Source organism: Dermacentor albipictus, chromosome 2, assembly GCF_038994185.2.
Source record: "Dermacentor albipictus isolate Rhodes 1998 colony chromosome 2, USDA_Dalb.pri_finalv2, whole genome shotgun sequence".
NCBI classification, from domain to species: domain Eukaryota; kingdom Metazoa; phylum Arthropoda; class Arachnida; order Ixodida; family Ixodidae; genus Dermacentor; species Dermacentor albipictus.
The window spans coordinates 162954892-162977642 of record NC_091822.1 but is presented as its reverse complement, the minus strand read 5'-3'; the positions used below and the strand labels follow the sequence as shown (position 1 = coordinate 162977642).

Here is a 22751-nt window from a genome sequence, read left to right as displayed (position 1 = left end):
TTTTGAAAGTTTAAGAGCTTCAGATTAACCTGTGTCGAAAAACATTTGCCGTTATTTTTAATTGACCATAAAGTGACAGAAAGATTCTTTGCGTATATATATGAACTTCAATATAACGAAATTCTCAGTATAACAAAGTATTTACTTTTCATAGCCTCTTGTCCATAGAATACTATGTATTGTCCATAGAACACCACCAAGTGTGGCTGAGCGCATACACAGCCGTGCACTGTGCTTTGGAGGAGATTTGCCGCGTGTGCAGAGTGGGCGTGCCGTGACGGCATAGCATCATGTAAGCTGCCTTCCCGTGCGTGTTGTATTGGAGCTTGCATAATCTCCAGTTTCGGTGACCCGTTGGAGCAAGGGGCAAACGAAGCCATTGCTCCCCGCTGACAGCTCTTTTCAGGATAGCGTCGTCCCAGCGTGGGTGATGCTATCAGCCGCGGGGACGAGTGTGCGCTAAAGCGTAGTGAGAGACTTGCGCCAACTTACCCCCCCCCCACTGCGCCCTACCTGCCCCCTCGCGCACGCTTGATTGCGCTGCCACGAGCAAGCTCCCTTCCCGCACTTTCCCTTTGCTCGCGCGGGAAAGTGGCACTCGTGAAGCCACCATCTTTCTTCTCTTACCGTCGCACACTATCACTCGCACCTAAAGTACACATTGTGCGGGGCATGATAAGATCTTATCACACTTGGACTTTATACGGAACATGATACAGCTCCACTTCGGTGGTCTGGTGCCGCATGATTTGAGGTGTGTTTGCAAGCAACCGCATTTAATTCAATCATTTGGCCATCTATGTCTGTGGAAATTTCCATTTATTGTCTCGGCATTTCTTTGTGGCGGCAGTGAAATTTTGTTATATTGAGGTTCTAAATACATGGTGTTTTATGGACGAGAGCTTATGCAGTTAAATACTTCATTATACCGAGAATTTTGTTATATTGACATGTAACTGTATAACGAAATTTCGATATAACGAAGCAAACTGCCAATTTTACTGACTTCGTTATATCAACGTTTAACTGTATGTGCATTTATTCATGAATTCTGATAGACTTGCATATAGAGATCTCGTCTCGTTTGCAGTTCCTAGTCTGAAGAGGTGTAACCAATGATTCTGATTCACATTTGACACATGGGCAGTAGTCTGCACTGGAGGATTTCCCACTCAGCTCACTTGCAGCTGGGCAACTGGAGCACACGTCCATAGCATTATCACTGTATATGCAAGGGCACGTAAGAAAACTTGATAGTTGTGCACCTGTCATAAAAAGGAAACGAGTGAGAAACTTGCAGTAATTCTTCGTCCCATTGCCAACGTGTGGGCAATCAGTCTGCACGAGCAATCTGATCAGCGGGTCAAGCGCGTCGGTTGTTCGAATGTTCCAGATTAATCGTTCGGACCCGTGTGCCTTCCACAAATTTCTACACCATTCGCGTTACGCGATGAAATCAGATAACACAAGGTTCGGCGACAACACACAGCCGGGTAGAAGCATCGATAACTTTCCAGAAACATCGGATACATTCAGGCGCGTCCCTCGCTGTGCGATTACAGTTGTCAAGCGGCGAAACGTGGTCGCCCGATAAAGATAAGTACACGTGTCAATACCCCCCTCTTAAAAAGCATCGACCCGATGCTACATACAAGCGAAATAAAAACACCCGTAGCAAAGAAAACAACAACAAAAAATAAAGAATTTCGTCAGCGTCCGTAAAAGGATTTAAGGCGCACCACGTGGACCACTTCAGATCGTGCGCGGCGCCGCTGTGAATGCGAAATGCCGTCTGGCACGACCACATAGTCCAGAGCGCCAATACGTCGGATGACCTTGTAGGGTCCGAAATAGCGTCGGAGTAGTTTCTCACTGAGTGTTCTCACCCTGCTACCCTGCCACCTTCGTTATCCTCCAACAGTGTTCTCGACACGTCATTCTCGATATGGACTTCCTGAACCAACACGGCGCAGTCATCGACCTGAAGTCGAAGTCAATAACGCTGTCGGAAGATAAAGCGATACCGCCAGAGAGCCCTCGTAGTCACCACGCCTTGAGTGTGCTCGAAGACCAAGTGAGCATCCCGCCCCGCTCCAGCATTGTTATTTCGGTCGGCACCGAAATACCCGCTGACGTAGAAGGTGTCATCGAAGGCGACCAACGTCTCCTGCTAGACCGTGAAATTTGCATCGCAAGAGGGATCGCTCGACTGCATGGAGGGAAAACTGATGTGTTGCTGACAAACTTCAGCCCGGAGTTCAAGCACATCAACAAGGGCACGACGATCGCGTACATCGAGGAAATTCTGGAAACCGGTAATGCGTTTGTCCTCTCGGATTCCGCCGCATCTACCCCGACGACCATGGTTCCCGAACCAGACTACGACATTAATCCAAGTCTCCCAGTTATTAAGCAACAGCAGCTCAGAAGTCTGCTTCGACGATACAAAGACTGCTTTTCGACGTCATCGAGGATTCGACAAACCCCAGTCGCAAAGCATCGCATAATAACCGAACAGTGCGCTCGACCACTCCGCCAGAGCCCTTACCGAGTTTCGACGCGAGAACGCGAAGCTATAAGACACCAAGTCGACGAAATGCTGCGCGACGACATCATCCAGCCGTCGAAAAGCCCGTGGGCGTCTCCAGTTGTTTTAGTGAAGAAAAAGTCACTACTACGTGACATCTGGTGGAGGTGCTAGTGCGTTCATGTACCGAACGCCCCCGCAAAGCCGCGATCCAAGCCCGAAGCCCGAGGACCAAACTAACATCGCCGAAGACCAGCGTGCTAGCCGCAGACTGCAAGGACTGCCCCCAGAGCACGGACTTCTACCTGAGTCGACAAAGAAGATCGTGGTCAAAACAACTCCAATGGCTGCCCCAGCGTCCCCCGTTATCCTACAACAACCTCAGGACCCTCCGACCTTCCATGGAGCAGCGACTGAAGACCCAGAATCCTGGCTGGAGACCTACGAACGAATCGCGACTTTTAACAACTGGGACTCCGACGACAAGCTGCGGCATGTGTACTTTGCCTTAGAAGATGCCGCCAGAACGTGGTTTGAGAACCGGGAGTCGACCTTGACGACATGGGACCTCTTCCGTACCGGCTTCCTGCGCACCTTTACGAGCGTCGTGCGCAAGGAAAGGGCCGAAGCCATGCTCGACGCCCGAGTGCAGCTACCTAACGAGAATGTTGCCATCTTCACGGAAGAAATGAAACGTCTGTTCCGCCATGCCGACCCGGATATGCCCGAGGAGAAGAAAGTCCGCCTTCTCATGCGTGGTGTAAAGGAAGAACTTTTCGGCGCAATGATACGAAGCCCACCGAAGACCGTAGAAGAGTTCCTTCGCGAGGCCGCCAGCATCGAGAAGACACTCGAAATGCGGAACCGGCAATTCAACCGCCGTACAAGCTCTACCCACTACGGAGGAATTCAATCACTGGCCACCGACGACTTACGCGAGACTATCCGAGCTGTCGTGCGGGAGGAGCTACAAAAGCTGTTCCCATCATCACAGCCTCAAGTGGCTTCGATTGCCAACGCCGTGCGTGAGGAACTCCAACAACAACTTGGAGTAGCCCCTGAATCGCCGCAGCGTGAGCCGCAAGCGATGACCTACGCCGCCGTCGCACGCCGTCAAGGACCCCCTCCGCGACCGCGCCAGGGCCCTGTCACGCCACAGTTTCGTCGTCCGCCGCCGCCGCCACCAGCACGACCACCCGTCACCCAGCGCACCTACGCGAGGAAGACGGACATCTGGCGTGCACCTGACCACCGCCCGCTCTGCTACCACTGCGGAGAAGCGGGTCACGTCTACCGACGATGTCCGTACCGGGAGATGGGACTGCGAGGTTTCGCCGCCAACGCGCCGCGTCCACAGCTTGGCGAGCGCCCACGTGACATCGCCGATTACCTCGCCGCTACTCAGTGGAGCCCTCGACGGCCGTCCCGTTCGCCATCACCAGGCCGCTACCTGTCGCCGCAGCGCCGACCATACACTGGCCCAGCCCGGGGCCGGTCAGCGAGCCCATATCCGGAAAACTAAAAGCAGCAACCGATGGAGGTGCGGTTGCTGTTCATCGAACTGACGAAGATCCTCCGCCGCCGACGAAGACGACGACGAAACGATCTCGACAACATAACAACGACACGCCGCCGTCCCGACGAAGTCAGGAAGGCAAGACTACACCGACGAACGACGACTCGACGACGCGACGTTCCAACTTCAGTTCAACACGACACAGCCGTGATCCGACGCCACGACCTAACTGCAACGCCAGACAAAGAACCACCGACCTCGACGTGCTTCTCGACGGCCACGCAGTCACTGCCTTAGTCGACACAGGGGCTGATTACTCCGTCATGAGTGGACACATCGCCGCCCAGTTGAAGAAAGTTAAGACTACGTGGGAAGGCCCTCAAATTCGAACCGCTGGAGGACACCTCATCACGCCGTCTGGAGTCTGCACGGCAAGAATTACCATTCATGACCGGACTTACCCAGCACCTCCACCAGATGTCACGTGGTAGTGACGGTGAAGAGCGTGTCAATATTGCTCACGTGTCAATATTGCTCAGATTTCGCAAGCACAAAACGCTTTTAAGAAAAAAATGCAGGTTAGCATACATTTAGCCTGTCTCGTGCCCTGCATCTTCCCAACCCAGCTGCATTTGAACATTTACATGATTACAAGGTATTCTGTGAAATTTCCTCACATTGCTCACATGAATCACTCTGTTCAAAAGACTTGTCCAGCATACCACCGTTTTACATGCACAGTGTTGAAAAGAGATCTGCGAATTCAGGTTCCACGACACAAGTCTTCAACTTCTTGTACGGCCTTACAGGGAGGAAGAGGAGGAGGAGGAGGAGGAGGAGGAATAAACTTTATTTGTGCACAGCAGGTTTGAGACCTAGGCCTCTACCTAAATGACGGCCTCGAGCCCTTGGGCCCTGGCGGCATCTTCGACTTGCTGGATTGCCTTGCGTTGGTCTTCCGGTGCACAGCTGAGCAACGCGGTCTCCCACTGCTCTCTGGTTTTAATTATTTTATTCTGTATGGGTGTATGAGGAGAAGCCCAAACCATGTGTTGTAGGTCTGCCCTTTCTTCACAGAATCTACATCTATCCGTGTAAAGGTCCGGGTAGTAGCGGTGGTAGGCCACCGGGTTCGGATATGTATCCGAACCCGGTGGATATGTAAGTATAAGTATAAGTATAAGTATAAGTATAAGTATGTAAGTATAGGTATTATATATATATAAGTATAAGTATATGTAAGTGTAAGTATCCGAACCCGGTGGATATATGATATGTAAGAGGCGCCATGCCGTCGCTTGCCGTCTATTTAACGAGGAGTGTGCCGGGGGGAAATGGGCCTTTCCCAATTTATAGTGTTTGGTGATCTCGTTAAAGCTGGTCATCCGGTCTCTCTCTGTTCCCAGTATTTGTTGCGTGTCACCTGCTCAGCCTGTCAGTTCTCGAGCCAGGTTGTGCGCTATTTCGTTCCCGGGAAGGGAGGAGTGTGCTGGTGCCCATATAATGTGAATGTCGCGATCTTCACAAAAGTTGTTTAAAATTCTCAGTGCTTCCGGCGAGATTCTTCCTTTTGCATAGTTCTTGACGGCTGTCTTGCAGTCGCTTACTACGATGTTAGCTTCCGTGGAGGCTATTGCCAGTGCTAAGGCAGCTTCCTCCGCCACCTCTGCCTTCCATGTTTTCACCGTCCAACTAACTCTGCAGTCACCCTCTAGACTCGTAGCAACTATTGACATACTCTGTCCATTTGAGTACACCGCCGCATCCACATAGACCACATCCCTGGCATTACGGAATCTTTTGTGGAGAGCTCTCGCTCGTGCGTTTCTTCGATCTTGGTGAAACTCTGGGTGCATGTTTCTGGGGAGTGGGGGTATTGATAGATGTTCCCTTATTTTCCTTGGGATGTCTGTCCGCACTCCGTGCTGTGCTTCGTAGGTTATTCCGATGTCATCTAAGATGTGTCTCCCCGTCAAACTCTGTGTAAGCCTTTCATACTGCACTACTCTCTAGGCCTCAATAAGTTCGTCTAATGTGTTGTGCACATTAGGTCGCCAAGAATGTACATTAGGACGCCGAGCGCCAAGAATTTCTCGTTTGACGTATTTGCCGGAAGTCCCAAGGCTTGCTTATACGCCCTTCTAATAATGCAGTCTATCTTGGCTTTCTCTGCAGCGTAGAGCTTGAGGTAAAGAACCACATATACAATATGACTGATTACGAATGTTTCTATTAATCGGATGAGATTGTGCTCTTTCATGCCATAGTGCCTGTTGGATATCCGCTTTATTAGTCTGATTGTTTGTTGAACACTATTGTCAAGTAGTCTAATGGTTTCTCCGTTATGGCCGTTTTCGGATATGCGGATTCCCAGTATTCTCAGGCTCTCCACTATCGGTATTGTGGGACATCAAAGATTTTTAAATCAAAGTTCGTGATAGACGAGTCTAGCAAGATCTCCGAGGCATCACTTTGGCTGGGAAACAGCTTTCATAAGCAAGAAAGCGATTCAGACATAGAACAACAAGATTGGCATCGAAATACATAACAGAAAAATATCCCGATGGTCTTTAGCCATTGTTGAGTGACCTCGCAGAGCTTCACAAGAGCACATATGTGTTGCAGTGATGAATGATGCCGGCCACTTTGGTGGTTCGGTGGCTGTGCCATTCCGCTGCCGAGCTGAGGTCACAGATTTATTTCCCGGCCACTGCGGCCATGTTTCGATGCAAGCAATGTAACACTAGAGTGAAAATATTGTGTGTGTGTGTGTGTGTGTGTGTGTGTGTGTGTGTGTGTGTGTGTGTGTGTGTGTGTGTGTACATACATACATATGTACGAGCAGCACTTTTTTTTTTCACAACCTCCATGAGGTGCAGCGCTTCACGAGGGCTATGCCATGGCAGTCTAATTTTTCTTTCCCCATGTAGTATTCCTGATTTCTTAGTGCAAAAAGAGTGAACACCTTAGTCAAGCGTATATACGGTAATTTGAGCTGTATTAGTAAGTTGTCCATTCACAATACCAAGAATTCATTGTTGTCATGGGAAGGAGCTCAGTAAATTAAGAAAGGTAGAAACAATACAAGTGGCAATGCCACCTTGAAATTCCAGTGCCAGCTCACCGTGACTCCGTGTGTTTTGACACCATCTGCTAGGCATAGGTAATTTTTTATCAGTTGAAATAACCACACCAAACTTGGCAGCCAAAGATTTAATTTGGCATCAAGTTTCAAAACTTTTTACTGTGCCACAGTGGCCCAAGTACGAAAACGCATTGAAATCTGTGACATCACACCGACATACCGGCACTGGGGCTTTGGTGCAAAATTCAAATGAACAGAAGTTTGACCTACATTTTCTCTTCAATAATTGACCTTATACTGCAAAATTAACAAAGAGTCTTAAAGGAATACTTTGTCAGTCTAAACTAAGTAGATGTCCTTTTAACAAACCTTGAGATGGTCATCAATTAATCCAGAGCCCTGGACTATAGCATCTCTCATTACCCTGGAGTTTCTTAGACCGTCAACCTCCACGAATCCACCAGTAAGTTGAAAGTTTTTCTTTTTCCTTCACAGAGCGACATATAAAGAACCTTGCCTCAAATGTGACCGACATCGTCGAGAGCAGGGTCATTGCAACGAACCTCTTCGAGATGGTGAGGCTGCCCTTGGTCACCTTGAATAATTATGCAGCTGATTGGAATTTAGTCTTCAAGGTTGTTCTTGATAATTACTGTCCTGCTTGTAAACTTTCACCAGCAGATAACTTTTGTTTGTTATAAATTGTGCTGTTGTAGTGGAGTAAAAAAATATCAGTTCCCACACTCTCATCACTTTGTTTCGCTTGTCTTTTTCAACTCTCCTCAGCATTGTGAAATGCTCACTAAAAAATGTTGGTTCTGATGTGTATGTGCCCTATCAAAGAGACGCACAAACTCAGATAGACAAGTGCATTGGAAAGTTCATAGCGCTATGTTTGGACTGCAGTGCTTCTCTGCATGTTACATTTTCACAGGCAGAGCAGAAAAACAACTTTCTCGCAGAATTTCTAGTTTGTTTGCTTTCGATCAGGGGTGCATGTGCATGTGTGTGCAAACCTGTCCATGTTTCTTAAGCACCTGAAAATAGGACATTCTGCTCGACATCACGTTTCTCATGCGAGCTGTCGTGTCCCGTTCTTTCTCTGTCCTGCACACTATTTTCTTCTAGTTCTGAGAAAACCGCAGAGGTTCCAAAGCCTCAATAAAATGAGTGTGTGCGGATCTGCGACTTTTAACTCCCCTGCAGCTTGTGTCCGAGAACATGACTGCTTACACGGTGACCTCAAAGTTGAGTGAGAAGGAGCGGGCACTGGACGAGCGCCAAAAGCAGATCGAACGACTGGAGGCCAGGGTGCAGCAGATGGAGAGGGACTTCGACATGAGGCTAACCGACCTCAACAAGCAACACCAAGAAGAGGTTGGCTTCTCCAGACATTTATTGTTCTTTCTTCATCTCTGCAGTCTATGCATGTGTAATTTTTGGCTACTTATGAATGGCAAGAAGAAAAACAACACTGGAAGTACAATGAACCCTGGTTATATGTGCCCCTATTCTGTAACGTCCTAGATTTTACAATGGATTAACGCAGTCCCTGCGAACTCCCTGTAGAGACAATGCATTTAAAAAAAAACCTCGATTATGCGATGTGAGAGTGTGCACGTCCCGTCTCGTATGACAACCCGCACGAAACTGTGAACTCGACGGCAGACACGTGAGAAGTGCCTCCAGCTTCCAGCAGCTCCCTCACGCCACCATCCGGAAGGAGAGGGCATCCCTTTGCATGCGGAGCGCTCCGACTGATCTTTGGGCTTCCTCCTAGACTCCTTCTCCCTTCCCCCTCCTCGCGTCACTCAACTGGTGCCCACCTTCATCCCTTTTGTTGCTGTCTCCTTGCTCTTTCTCTCAGCAGTGCTTGCACCACTCACTGGATGCATTCAGGTATACGGCCCACAGTGTCTATGATGCTGTGCCATGCTTGCTATCTTCATACAATGCTAAGAGCGCTGTTGGCTGCATACTTCGGCGCATCCATTGACAAGTCTTGTGGAAGTGAAACAATCTCCAAAGGGATCACCAGAGAATACTGCCCTAGCATGTAGGGAAAGCACGAAAATGTGTGCGAAGATTGAACCGATTAGCCACCGAAAGACACGCAGATCGTATCGGATATCCATCAGTGCCTATGTATGCAGCTCAGAGCCTTGTTTGCACGACAACACGAGACTTCTCATGCATCTGTCATTGGGTTTCTGCCAACACTTCCGGCTGCCACCTCAAATAACGGCAACACCTCAGATGCTGCCGTGCTTCTGCCTAAGTTCGCATTGGCAACATTCGGAAATTCGTCTGCATGAGACGACACCGTAGTTGACCCTCCTGCGGATGTTGGTGCTCTTGAAAAACAACTTTTTCTATGTGACTCAAAGACAGTCTATAAGTAATTGACTGAATTTCAATGGTCTGTAAATGAGAAAGGAACGTTTTAGCATGCTGGCAGGCAGAGTATGCTAAAAAAAGTGGTTTTGGTTTCTGAATCTTGCAAAGTATTAGCCTACATAGCTTAAACTGATGCCCCTTGCTACTCTCTCGTGTAAAGCCTTGTATTATGGACATAATTGTAGTTGTTTAGATTAAACGACATTTTGGCGTGGTCCAAGAAAGTCGTCTAATCGGAGTTCCAAAGTATTATGCACAATATTTTGTGAATAAATAATCAAGACAGAAACAATATTTGAACAAAATGGTTGTTATATACAAGGAAACAGATTCATCGAATTAGGGAGCCCAATTAAAGTTAGAGATTATACAAGCACTTTTTATGCACTTAAGAACACTTCAGTTCCCGCTAATTGTCCGATGTCTTTGAAGTTGTCATATAAACATGCATAACAATAGCGCTTTCCATTTGTGAATTGAACTCTATAAAAAAAAAAAGGTCGAGAAACAGACTGTCAGTTTTTCGTAGTACATACCGTGGGGTGAACAACCCCCGAGTTAGCGCATAGCTTGGCCAGACAACAACCCCCTAAGCATGCAGGCGTTGCCTTTTATGCGGATGCATGTCTCAGTACGCATGCGCCAAAACCAATAGCCAGTGTGCCAGGTGCCCATGGGCGACGGCACTTCGCGATACATTTAGCAGCATTAGCTTACACTATTCAGCAAACTGTATTCTGTTATGTACTAAGGCCAACTTGAGAACAAGGTATAAGAGAAGCATATTGTGTGTTAGACTAAACAAAAAAGACTAAGAACTCACTGCACTCATTCCAGAAACTCCTCCTGCTCAAGCACTCTGCCAACACAACGCTCCAGTCGAATCCAGATATGGATGCTTCTCTCGTGGAGAAACTGCAAAGCCAGGTACTGCTTTGGTCTGCTTGGATTATGCTGCCTGCAAAAACAAAGAGAGAGAGAGAGAGAAAATGGCAAAATATTACTAGTGGTGCTACAGTGGTCTGGTGCTAAAGTCAGTTAAACTTATTAGTTTTCAAACCTGTCTTCGCACTTACTGAAGCTGTTGTTTGTTTTGAACATAAGTGTCTGCATATGCCTAGTTTGTACGCATAGGTACATGCGTGTAATGTTGTAATGTAAGAAGGTAATGTTTACTTTTTTGTTAATCATTCGATGCCTCTCTGAAGCATACTTGCAGTTAAGTGGCCCATTGCCACCAAAGGAGCGGCTCACTACCTCTGTCAAGGTACTCAGTTCGGTAGCTTTTGTGTGGCTGCTCCCTCCATGTTATCCGGGGAAAGTAAACTTGAAGTAAATGTGATGACACTAATAAGGCCTGCAGTCAGTTTTGCTTGGGTCTTTTGCCAGGATCCCTGCGTTTGTCATTTATCTAGAAGCAAAAGCTACAGAAATATTCAGCAGAGAGCATTGAACTGCTGACCTTGTTTGCACGAAGGCAGCTGAAGCACAGTACCGGCCGCATTCGCTCAGCGGCTGTGGCGTTCTGCTGCCGAGCACAAGGTTGCAGGCTTCAGTCCCAGCCACAGCGGCTGCACTTCGGTGGGAGTGAAATGCGAAAATGCTCATTTAGTTAGATTTAAATGCACAATATAAAGAATTCCACATGGTCCACACAAGGAAGCAACAATTAATCCGAAGCCCTCCACTGAGGCATCCCTATTAAACCACTGCAATTCCAAGACATTAAATTTTACAATTGGGGACCTTTAGAGGAATATTCATAGAATGATGATGGTGATAATTGAATTTTAATTTGGAAGCATAGAAGCAACCATGAAAAGCAAAGAAACAACTCTGTTAGTGAAGTTGATTGCACTTTCGACTGTCACAGACCAACTCACCTGCTCACAGCTTGCTTAGGGGTCCCCACAATGCATGCAGAGAGTGCCAGGCATAATGCAGAAGTGAAATGGTCTCAGAAAGTGATCAACCGAGAAAGCTGCCCTAGTGAGTATGGAAAACGCGAAAGCATGTGCCAAGATCGAACCAATTAGCCACCAGAAGGCGAGCAAATATGCCTATCTTTATAGAGGGAACAAGCATGTTATCTGGAGGAATTTTCATTCATTGCGCATTGGTTAATTAAATTTTTCGCTTCATTTGACCTTTACTGAAGATCCTTGTAACAAGCAATGGCATTCATACATAAGCTGAAGCTTCCATTGTTTTGTTCCTAAAAGAGAGCAGGTGTTGGATGAGTTGACCTCTGCTAATGTTCACACATACATTTGTGCAACCCATGGTGATAGTTTTACCACATAAAGACTAGCGGGCATTTGAATGCAGCATTTCTGCATGAGATAAACAAGTACAGTTGCAAGGAAAAGAGAAAGGTATTTTCTGGTGCATCTGACGCAGGTCCTGGAAGTATCTAGGTTGCAGGATGTCCACGACAAGCTGAAGAGAAAGACCGAAGAAGTGGAGAACTTGAAAAGGGTAGGATGCCTCTTTCATTTATAACTTTGTATGCTGAGTGCCAGCTGTCTGAGTCCTGTGTAGCACAGGGCGCTGTATGCAAGTTTAAAGAAATTGTGCAGAAACCTTCGAAGCTGATTGATTTATGCAAGGCTTCTCGTAGTTTGACTGTCTGTGCAATCTGTCACTGCCGTCGAGCATCTAGTCTTTTGGGTTAAGCAGCTTCATGTGGTGTGTCACTCTCCACTGACCAATGGGATACTACTTCATTTACAGCCATTTCTCTGGTATTTCGCCATGCATGCCAACACAGGGAACTGGCGTAACCTGTGTCACCGAGTTGTAACCCTTCTTCTACGAACGAGCACAGGTGTGCATTCACTGCAACACAAATGACGTTGTTACTGCTGCAACCAAACGTGCTTCGTGCCCCGTGCATACTCTCCTCCTCTCCATCTCTCAGCATCTTGTCCATTGTCTTCCTCTCCACGCTTTCCTCTTCCTCTTCACAGTCCAAACACTGAAGCATGAAAACTCGTTCCACTGTGGAAAGAAAGGTTTGACTTATTGAAGTGGCACGTAAATCATGATAGAAATATGAGTGCATGACACGGATCACATACAATGGCAGTTAGCCTATTGGCACAGGTGAAAGAATGTTGGATTGATTTCATTGCTCTTCTTCTGTCCATACTCTTTGGGGACGTAAGCAAAATTTTTGTTCTCATTGCTCTTCCTCCATGCACTTCCTTTATATGCAACTATTACTTTCAAGTATATCCCCTTCAGGTGCCAATTCTGTCCCATAAGAATTTAGCTTTACCACATTTCTTTCATCTTCATAACCATCAAAGGTGTACAGCTGCTAAGTGAATTAAGAATTTTTAATGCTTAGAGTTCCGTCAAGTTTACAGAATCTGGATTCGATGCAAAAACTCTACAGGAATGCTGAGTATCACGTACATTAACCATTTCATGTCGAACATACATGAAAAATACCTGTACAGCCACTTGAATGATATTCCTGATGTACACCATAGAGAAATATGATGAAACAAGTGAACCCACTACGTGATCTCACACTGACACCAAGAGATAGCATCCAGCAGTTTACTTTCCAACTCGTTTTGCTGATGTATTTGCAGCACACGTGCAATTAGAATTGGTTCGAAATGCATGGACACGTCTGAAATACATTATCAAAGTGTCGATGCACTATGTGGACATGCACAATTAAGTACGCAGCACCTGAAGGAGATATATACCATACCTGAGCAAGTCGCAGTACATTTCTACCAATAGCTGCAGCCTTACTAACCCCGCTATATTTGTCCTCCCACTTTGACTGTTTATTCGAAGGGCACCTTTTTTTCTCTCCGGAAAAGGTCTATAAAATATGACATACTCATTAGATTCGAGTACGAAACTAAAACTACAATAGGTTCTGTCCACATCCCATCCCCCTTCTTTGGATCCCGTCTACTATGGTGTGCAACACAGTCAAAGAAATAATGGATCTCAAATGCCATGTATGGCACTGTAGATAACAGGCTCAGGGCAATCAATACTGATAAACGCTCGGACAGTGATCATTATTGATGTTCGGTCCACTGTGGGTTGGATGCAATACATTCTATTTTTCCAAGTGGGAGATGGCTTGGAAGTGCAAAATGCTATTTCTGTCTCTTATTGTGAAAATTTGATGAGGGAACGATCGAGGGTATTGTGTTATTAATTTTCTGAAGTATGAAAATTCGGGTGTGCATTTATCGAGGGCAACTGCCTATTTCGTTTCTGGCCGTAAGGAATTTGGTGTGCGTTACAGTTGGACATATCAAAAAAGCATGAACACTAAATACAGTAACTGCGTTTACTTTCCTTCCATACGAGAAAGGTGCTAGTATCTCCATTGGGATATGCTAGAAGTCCTGCTGGATGAGTTATAGAACCAATTCTATAACAGAAACCTAAATTGCGGCTGCCATTACACAAATGTTTCATCATAAGTATACATTATAAATTTTCCTTTTGTTTGTCTCTGTTGCTGTTTGAGCATCAGCTGTAAAGCAGAGAATCTGTTCAAAGTCCTTATGAAGCAGTCTGTGGTTAAAAAAAAAGAAAACTGAACTGATACAGTACTATAACTTTTAGTGTTTGTACGAAAATTTAGTATTTCTTGGCTTTGGCTGTAGCATTGTTCAAATTTTAAGCTTGGCGAGTCTGCAGTAGCTCCAGTTCTTCGCCCATGTGCATTTTCGCTCATTGTACTATACAGTAACTCTATTGGTAGCATCTTATTCTTGTACCTTTTGAGAAATTGGAACGGTTTTATATCGTTTTATGTGGCATTTGTGTAGCAGCTAATGTAGATCTAAATCATAGTAGCATTCTTGGCTGGCACATAATAGGCCCACAATCAATGGAATCCTGAGATAGTTATGATTTTCCTTTTTTCCCTTCTGTATTTAAATCTGCTATTTACATTGGTTACATTCAATGTCGCATGCCAATTTGAGCTTGAGAAAAGTTTAGAAAAGCTATTGCGTTGGTGTAAAGCTCACATACTTCAAGGTCTTGTGGAGGCAAGCGAAATTGAAGCTCAGCCTCTTTCATAAGGAGCCCAGAGCATAATGATCGTGAATCACTTGGGTGAGGCTGAGAGTGGTGTAGCAGTGAGAAGAGTGAGGTAATTCACCCATTGTCGATGTGGTACAGTGAAGGCATTGTTCATTGCTTGCAGGAACTCGCAAACTTCAAAGGCAGCCACGTTGAGTTCTTCGAAGACACCAGTTGTGCCAAAAAGATCAAGCGGAAGCCTCGAGCCGTAAGGGTTGTTTGTGATCCTGTTGGTATTTTATTTGGTACACCCCCCCACCCCTCCCTTGCATTGCTTTTCTGCTCATTGCTGGTAAACGGTGCAAAAAGACAGGGAAACGCATAATGCGGCATCCCTTTTTTGCAGTGCACCTTGTTGCACTGTTTAATAGTGCTTTATTACTAACCGAAGAAGATAACATCTTATAACAGTTTCATCTAATAGAAAAATGTCATAGTTTATCTGCAGGTTTTGTAGTGTTCCTTGAAAGTGAAACTGTTTTACCCGGCGTAGTGACTTAGCAGCTATGATGTTGCACTGCTAAACATTAAGTCGTGGGATCAAATTCCTCCCATGGCAGCCACATTACGATAGAGGTGAAATACGAAAACACCCATGGTTCCATGCATTGGGTGGCCAATAAAGCTCTTTAGGTGGCCAACATTAACCCAGAGTGTCTTACTACACTGTTCCTCCTAATAAGATTGTGGTTTTGGCAAATGAAACCTCAGAATTTAAAAAAAAAAGGAAATAAGACTTGTGTTTAAGTCTTCCAAAGCCCTTAAAGGGACACTAAAGGTAAATACTAAGTCGACATGGACTGTTTAAATACTATTCAAGACAACGCTTGTTTCATGTCAAGAAAAGACTTAGTTTATGAGAAAATTGCATCTGAAGGGTCCGAACACCTCTATCGCAATTCAAGTATCCTGCCACCCGACTGGGGAATGGTAACGTTGCATGTGCCATTGCCGTCCTTTGCTGCCTTCAGTGAGTAAAACGATGCCCGACAGACGGTGGTACGGATTTTTGCATGGAACGCAAACGCGCAGCCATGGAGAAACCGAGCCAAGACAGAGCGATGGATTCACTGCCACTGCAACTGCCTTTCATCAAGTGGCGTGGGCAGTTCGGGCTTCCCGATACATCACATGGAAGGGGAGTTCTGTGCTACTTGCAGTTTGTGCGAGTTTCGCGAAACAGCGAAACCAGCGCAGCACTACGAGATAACGAAACTACTGAAACACGAAAGCACGGGCGGCGCAGAGTCGAGCAAAAGAATGGATAAGTGGGCTAGTTGGTGCGTGCTTTTAGCATTTTGTAGTTCCTGTGTGTTTTTAGCGCTCAAAGCTTTTATTATAATGCAGAGTCAAGCGAAAACGAAACCTTTTGACCGCCTGTGTTGTTGTCAAGGGTAATGTCAATCAGTTCTTTAAAAAATAATGAAATGAACTAGGCAAGTAGCATTTTCTTTCGTCTTATAAAGCTATGCAATGGTGTTTTTATGACGAGTAGCTCAGAACTAGTGACAGAGCTTAAATGAGCAGTACCTTCGTCATCCGGGGAGTCTCTAATTGTGTGCTGCATATACTGCAGTTTCTCGATTACTAAGGCTCTCTGTTTGTGACAATATTAACGCCTTAGAGATTATTTGCCTTTGGTGTCCCTTTAAGTTTTACGAAGTGCTAAGAAATTCTTGAATTTTGCTTCCAGCAAAGTTTAGTGAATCTATTTGTGTATTTGACCATGAGATTTTCGCAAGCTGTAATTTCAAGCAATTGAACCTGATTAGCATCTTTGTGGTGGTGGTAGGCAGAGGTTTATGTGCAAAAGGACAAATGAGCATTCGTGAGCAATAAAAAAAAAGTTTGCTTGTTGTTTACACAATGTCTTCCTTGAAGATTTCATGCATTATGTGGCGCTTTATTTCTTATAAATGTACTGTTGGGGTGCTTAAAGGCCATGAAAACATACTAATTTTGTACGCAAGAGCTATTACAGCCCTGTATCCTGTATACAAACCCTGTTACAAATCCTATTACAAACCCTGTATCCAATATTCATTAGCATATATATATATATATATATATATATATATATATATATATATATATATATATATATATATATATATATATATATATATATATATATAATCGTACACGCTGATATCGACAACATTCTAGAGTTGCTTTGTTATATCCAATAATTTGACATTTTTGCGTGGTAAATCAGGGTTCAACTGTGCTATTTCTGTATTGCTCCCCTGGCTTATTCCATGGCTAGTGTATCACTGTGTCGTTTTGTTTCTCTGCTCGGTACTTGCATTACAACCAATGATAAAACGAAAGTAATATATAGTTAACTGTCGATATAAGGAACTTGAATATAATGAAATTCTAGATATAATGAAGTATTTAACATTCTATTATTTCCTGTCCATGAACACTATGTATATTGAAACTCAGCATAACAAAGTGTGTTTATACCCAATTCAGGCACGTACCCGCCCCCCCGACATTAAGACGCATACCCCCCCTCCCCACCCACACGCCACCACTTCTCATACACATTCCTATAGCGCCACCAAACCACTGTTGAAACTTGACAGCCATTCGGCGGTCAACACTGCATTGCCTTTTTTCACTCCTTTTGGATGGCGGTAGTTATCGGCATCCTTTGGGGTGTGAAGGCCAGTTCCCTCATCGATTCGGTGCCCACGCGATTAACTCAAGATGCATTCAGTTGTCACCATCTTTTCGACGGTCTTGTGCTTCGCTGTCGCTTCTTTAGTGCAGCCTTCTTTGTTTAGACTGACCCAGGTACCAAGAAAGGGATTCGGTTCGTGGTCAGCTGGTCTGTATTCACATGGAACGAGTTGCTGCCAGAGAAAACGCCAATTGCGTTTAATTTTTCCTTTTGCTTCATTATTTCCTCGAGTAACAGCTCGCCGCAACGCTGACAGGTTCTCGGAACCATATAACCGCGATACGGGTTAGATAAGGTGAAAAATAAAATAATGCGAGACAGCGTCCATCATGGAACCCTGCAATAACCATTAAATCCATAAGCAACATGGATGTCATCCGTTACCTCGTCTGGTTTTTGCCTAATTGTAGAGCACTTTTCGTGCAAAATTGCCACCTGGAAACGAGAGTCGCAAGGCGTTGAGAAATTAAGCGACCTACTGAGGAATCCATTGTCGGCAACCGAGGCAACAGCCAAAGAGGAAGAAAAAGCGAAAGTTAACAAATTTAACCGTTGTTTATGAAAATATTTATAGATCAACATCTTTTTATTTATAGAGGAAGTAGAAAAAACGCCACCAGAAGTGGATAACAATTCCATGTGCTTCGAATGACGCTTCTACAGTTACCAGTCGAGCAGCCTGACGTAGCCACTTCTATGCTGTGCCTATATAAGTGTCTTGCTAAGCTTCCGCAGTGGGGATAGCACGTTTAGAATTGCAGCGTCCTGCACCGTACAAGGTTGTGCTGGACTGGCAGCCAAGCATTGCTACGTAACTTCCCAAATAACAATACGAGTCGTTTGCAGCACTTAACTTGGTAGAGCATAAACAAGGGATCCAAAAGAACTGTGATGGTTCCTCAAATATATATTTCTCTATAGTTCTTCCAGAGCTCATTCAAAATACGCTACTGTAGTCGTACACAAATTATGTCTGCAGTGAAACCCCGCCCACGCCCTCATAACCGCCAGCCACTGTTCCTCCGGGAGGCTGCAAATAATTCGTACTTCAAACTTTTTCTGTTCCCCAAATAAGGCGGTAACCACAAAAATAAAATTATTAGCGCGTAATTTTATACATTTCTCCTCGCCTATTACAGTTGAATGGCCAAACCCTAATTCTTTATTGAACTGAAATAACATGCTTGCTTTGCTGCCACTGTTTATTAAGTTTCGCTTTAGTTGGCAGTGAAGTTTCATGAGTAAAACGGGTTCAGCAGTGAAATGAAAGGCACCGCAGATTTTTGAAGAGTGCAATGCTCAGACTCCATACACTTGGTCCATGTCTGTAGCACACCTCATTGCTTCCGCCGATGAAAAGACTCTTCAAGAACAGCACTACATTTTGAAAAGGCCGCATGACGACGATTTTGTTTGCTTCTGTAATTGGCTGGGGAAGTAACAAAACCGCACGCGGTTTTTGTTCCTTGGTTGCCAACTGCTGTTTTTTTTTTAAGTTGTATTCTACTAAAGTAATCTTTATTTTACATTTTGGCTTCTTTACTTCTTGGCAGTGTTCTTCCTGCGCTTCTTTCCTGCACTTTTTTCCTGCGCAAGTCCATTTGATGTAGTTCCCTGTTTGCGAAGTAAAGGAGAGGTGTCACCACAGTGCGTACCTGTAAAATACACCTTATTTCATTTCTCTTTCGTGGGTTTACGAGTTTTTATGGCAAATGGTGGACGTTATTCACATTTATTCTAGTAAAGTACACCCTCCCCCCTCATTTGCATACAAGTTACCTTGGGTTGCCCCCTCCCCCCTGAAAAAACATCCTGCGTACGTGCCTGACACAATTTGAATGTAACGAAGTGTCACTGCCGCTGTGAAGGAATACCGAGGCACTAAATAGAAATTTCTGAGGACTCAGTTGGTCAAATGGTTGAAATACATGTGGCTGCTTAAGAACTTGCCTCTACAATCGTGCAACCCAGAGCGGCCACCAAAGTGGTACAGTGTCATGTTCCTTGTAAAGTGAAAATGTGACAAGATTCTATCACGCCCCATGTGTGACCTATCACACCCCATGTACCTGGAGCACTGTGTGCTCTAGGTACAAGTGAAAGGATGGAAGGGTGAGCCAAGAAGGATGCTGGCTTGATGAGCACAGTCTTCCCGTGTGAGGAAGGGAAGGAGCGAGCTTCTGGTAATGCGTGGGTGATAAGGGCAAGCGTCAACGTGCGTCTACATTTCTAGCGCAGCTGTGGCTGCGCATGGCCGTCAGTGTGGCTTGACCGCATACACAGGCTGCGTGCCCTGCTTTTGAGATAACCTGCTACACGTGCAAAGACTGGGCAAGCTGTGATGGCGTGGCCCTGTGCCTTCCCTCTTTTAGTGATGGAGGTTGCGCAACATCGATTTTTGAAGATGTATCTAAGCAACAAGCAGACGAAGCATTTGTCTCCCGGCTGCTGGTGCTTTTCATGATAACATCGCCCCACTGTGACCAACACTATCAGCTGCGGGGGCAGAGTGTACATAAAAGCATGGCTGGCTTCGCTTTGTACCGCCAATGTGATGATACCGTCAACATGGTATGAAACCGTATGTTTCGTCGCTGACTCTCAAGTTGAACAAAACAATTGTTTTTTTTTCATTCAAATCTGTTCTTGCCTATTTCGTCGTAATTTGGAGAATTTTGCAGCCCTTTCCGTGTAAGAGAAGTTCATCTGTGACTACTCATTTTGCATAAAGTATTGAATGTCAGTATAACAAAATTTGGTATAACAAAACAGTCTTCCTTATATGATGTGTACATCTATGCAGTTTTAAGGCCAACTTGCTGATCGACTAACCCAGCAACAATATCCACACATTTATGAAACCGTACCATGTCACTAGCACAGCACCTTGTTTTGTTGTGACACTTTGTGTGGCATGTGCATTGTTGCAGAAGAAGCCTCTCTTGAAGCTACAAGCCCCCACATACGAATACCTGCTGTCTATTATCAAAGATGAGCCTGATGATGTGAACGACCCGGACTGGTGTCCCAGCAGTGAACGGAGCCAGGTAACTGCACGTTTCACTTTCATTACTCTGGACCAGTTCACAGTAATCTGCCCTGTGCTCAACAAATGCAACATTCAGATGTTTGCAGCAGTTGTTGTGCAACAGAATTATGAGGCGCTTTGATCACAACTAGGCTCTTTTATCACAACTACAGGGTTGCTAAAAAGAAATAGGTGAGGTTAGATTGCTGGTGGATATTTACGGATATTAGGATCACTTGCCTAGTTTACCATTCGTGACACCATGGACCAAGGAAATTCGTCGCCAAGTCCAAGCATTGTTGTTGCACATTATCGCATTCATGCATGTGCATCCCTAGCTACGCACACAAGACTTGTGTCTCACCTCCATTCGTTTCCTACACAACTAGCATGCACAATCCTTCCTATTACCCTTGCCCAGGGTGCCCTCACATGGAATTGCTCATAGGTTGGGCCTTACTGTGAACTGAGGATTCATACTTGAGAAAGGAGTAAAAACAATTGAAGCTGGTGATAGCCATAGGATCAATTTCTCTCAACTGTAGTATTGGCTTCCTGTGACGTACAACACAAAAAACCATTTGAGACAATTGGCACGTGAGTCAGGTCGTATACCATGTGAGAGTGCACCAATTTCTATTGGGTCACAGATAAAGGAATGAAACACGAGAATCGTAATCAACCACAACACTACTTTTTTCATGCGTCGTATCGTATGGCAGCAAGTTTCTTATAAAAGCAAGAGACTTGGGAGGGGTAGGGGAACGGCTCGTGACGACCAACCCTGTCCATGCCAGGAGCCTCCAACGCTGACCCACTGAGCAGATCTTCGACAACTGCTGACTCTGCTACACGTCTCCCTCAAATCTTTTGCCTCAATATATTGCGAAATGAAAACGCATATAGAGCTGCATTCAAATTTTGCATTGGGGAGTGTTGTAACCGTGAGTGAATCTTTTTCACCTCTATGAATGGCCTTAGAAATGGTAAGCTGCCATGTAAGAAGCGTCATTCAAAGCACTGTTGTGTGCATGAGTTAAGGGGAAGCTTCTCCCAAGAAGCTCCTATTCTGGTACATGGGAATGAAGAAATCATTTTGCTCAGCATGCACTGCGCCACATTTATTGTCATTTGTTGCATTTGAAAGAAAGTTAAAATCTGCCAACTGCAAGAGTAGATAATTTTAAACCATTTTTTTTTTACAGAAATTGTTGAAAATCACTAAATTTAACAAGTGTAGCACTGTGCTTGCAACTCCGACTTAAGCATAATGAAACATAACTTATGTAGCCTGCACTTGTTAGACATCTTAAGTGGACAAAATTGATATTTTGTGCAGCACTATGAAAACTCCACTAATTAACAGGTACTTTTGCAAAACCATCGTAAACATAAAGATATCATGTAAGCTGCTATATATTGTCGGTTTTAGAGGCTATGACAGATGCAATTTTTTCTCAGCTTGTCAATTTTCTGTCACTTCTATTAAAAAAAATTGAGGCCCTAGTTTGAAATTTCGGTTTGAGGCCCTAGGGTGAAATTTTGCTTCCTATGGTTGGTAGAATTCTGCTCTCTTATGTGCAGCAAATTTCATTCATACTGGTTCAGCAGTTGTCTAACAAGAGCATTGCACTACTTCACATGTAAATATGAAAGTGAGAGTTGGCCCAGAATTATAATCTCCTGGCTAAATCCACCTTCTTTTACACTGAATGTGCACCTTCTGATGAGATGTAGGCGAAAATCCAATCATCGCAACTGCATGTAAGCAGTCCATCAATTCCCACTTCCTTCTTCATGCCAACTTCATTCTTTCTATGCACCTCACCATTGGCACGCACATGTAAGGCCTCTGTGCACACTGTACATAATGTAAGTACTTTGCATGCTGCGTTAAGGGGAGGGCACCTACGATGGGGGCTACTATCAGCCGCACCCCAAGAGAACAAGAAAGACGAGATCTCGAGGAAGAATACCAGCTAGTCAGCGGCCAAGGACGAGTGGCATGCCGGACCACCGGCACTGCCCCACTAAATGTGGCTGCGGTCTCCTTCAATGGTAATCTCCGCAGATTGAACTAAACTGCACCGCCTCTTTGCATTGCGCTTTCTTATTGAAATCTGGACTGCTGTGATGGTTGAGCATGGACGAGGCCCGTCGTTGTTGCCACTGCAGTTGGAAAGTGGCTGCAATATTCTGTTGCTTAACCTGCAGTCGCATGTTCGATTCCCGCTGGCAACATTTTGATGGGTACCATGCATTGGGTGCACGGTAAAGAATCCCAGGTGGTCAAAATTAATCCAGAGCCCCCCACTACGGCGTGCCTCGTAGTCGTATCGTGGTTTTGGCACGTAAAACTCCAGAATTTAATTCTAATTTCAACATTTCGGTGGGGACAGAATGGGAAAAAGATAAAGCTTATGTATCATGTTTTGG

General features: G+C 45.1%; 1 protein-coding gene across 5 annotated transcripts in view; it reads left to right on the top strand.

The window, feature by feature from the left end:
• Nucleotides 1–22751, top strand: part of LOC139056239 (chromosome-associated kinesin KIF4-like) — a 100940-nt gene that overhangs the window by 71068 nt on the left and 7121 nt on the right. For all 5 annotated transcript variants that reach the window (XM_070534298.1, XM_070534295.1, XM_070534297.1 and 2 more), the window contains 6 exons: nt 7624–7703; nt 8335–8505; nt 10363–10452; nt 11926–12003; nt 14723–14806; nt 20218–20334. In XM_070534298.1, the coding sequence (XP_070390399.1) occupies nt 7624–7703; nt 8335–8505; nt 10363–10452; nt 11926–12003; nt 14723–14806; nt 20218–20334 (620 nt within the window). The remainder of the gene's footprint in view (nt 1–7623; nt 7704–8334; nt 8506–10362; nt 10453–11925; nt 12004–14722; nt 14807–20217; nt 20335–22751) is intronic.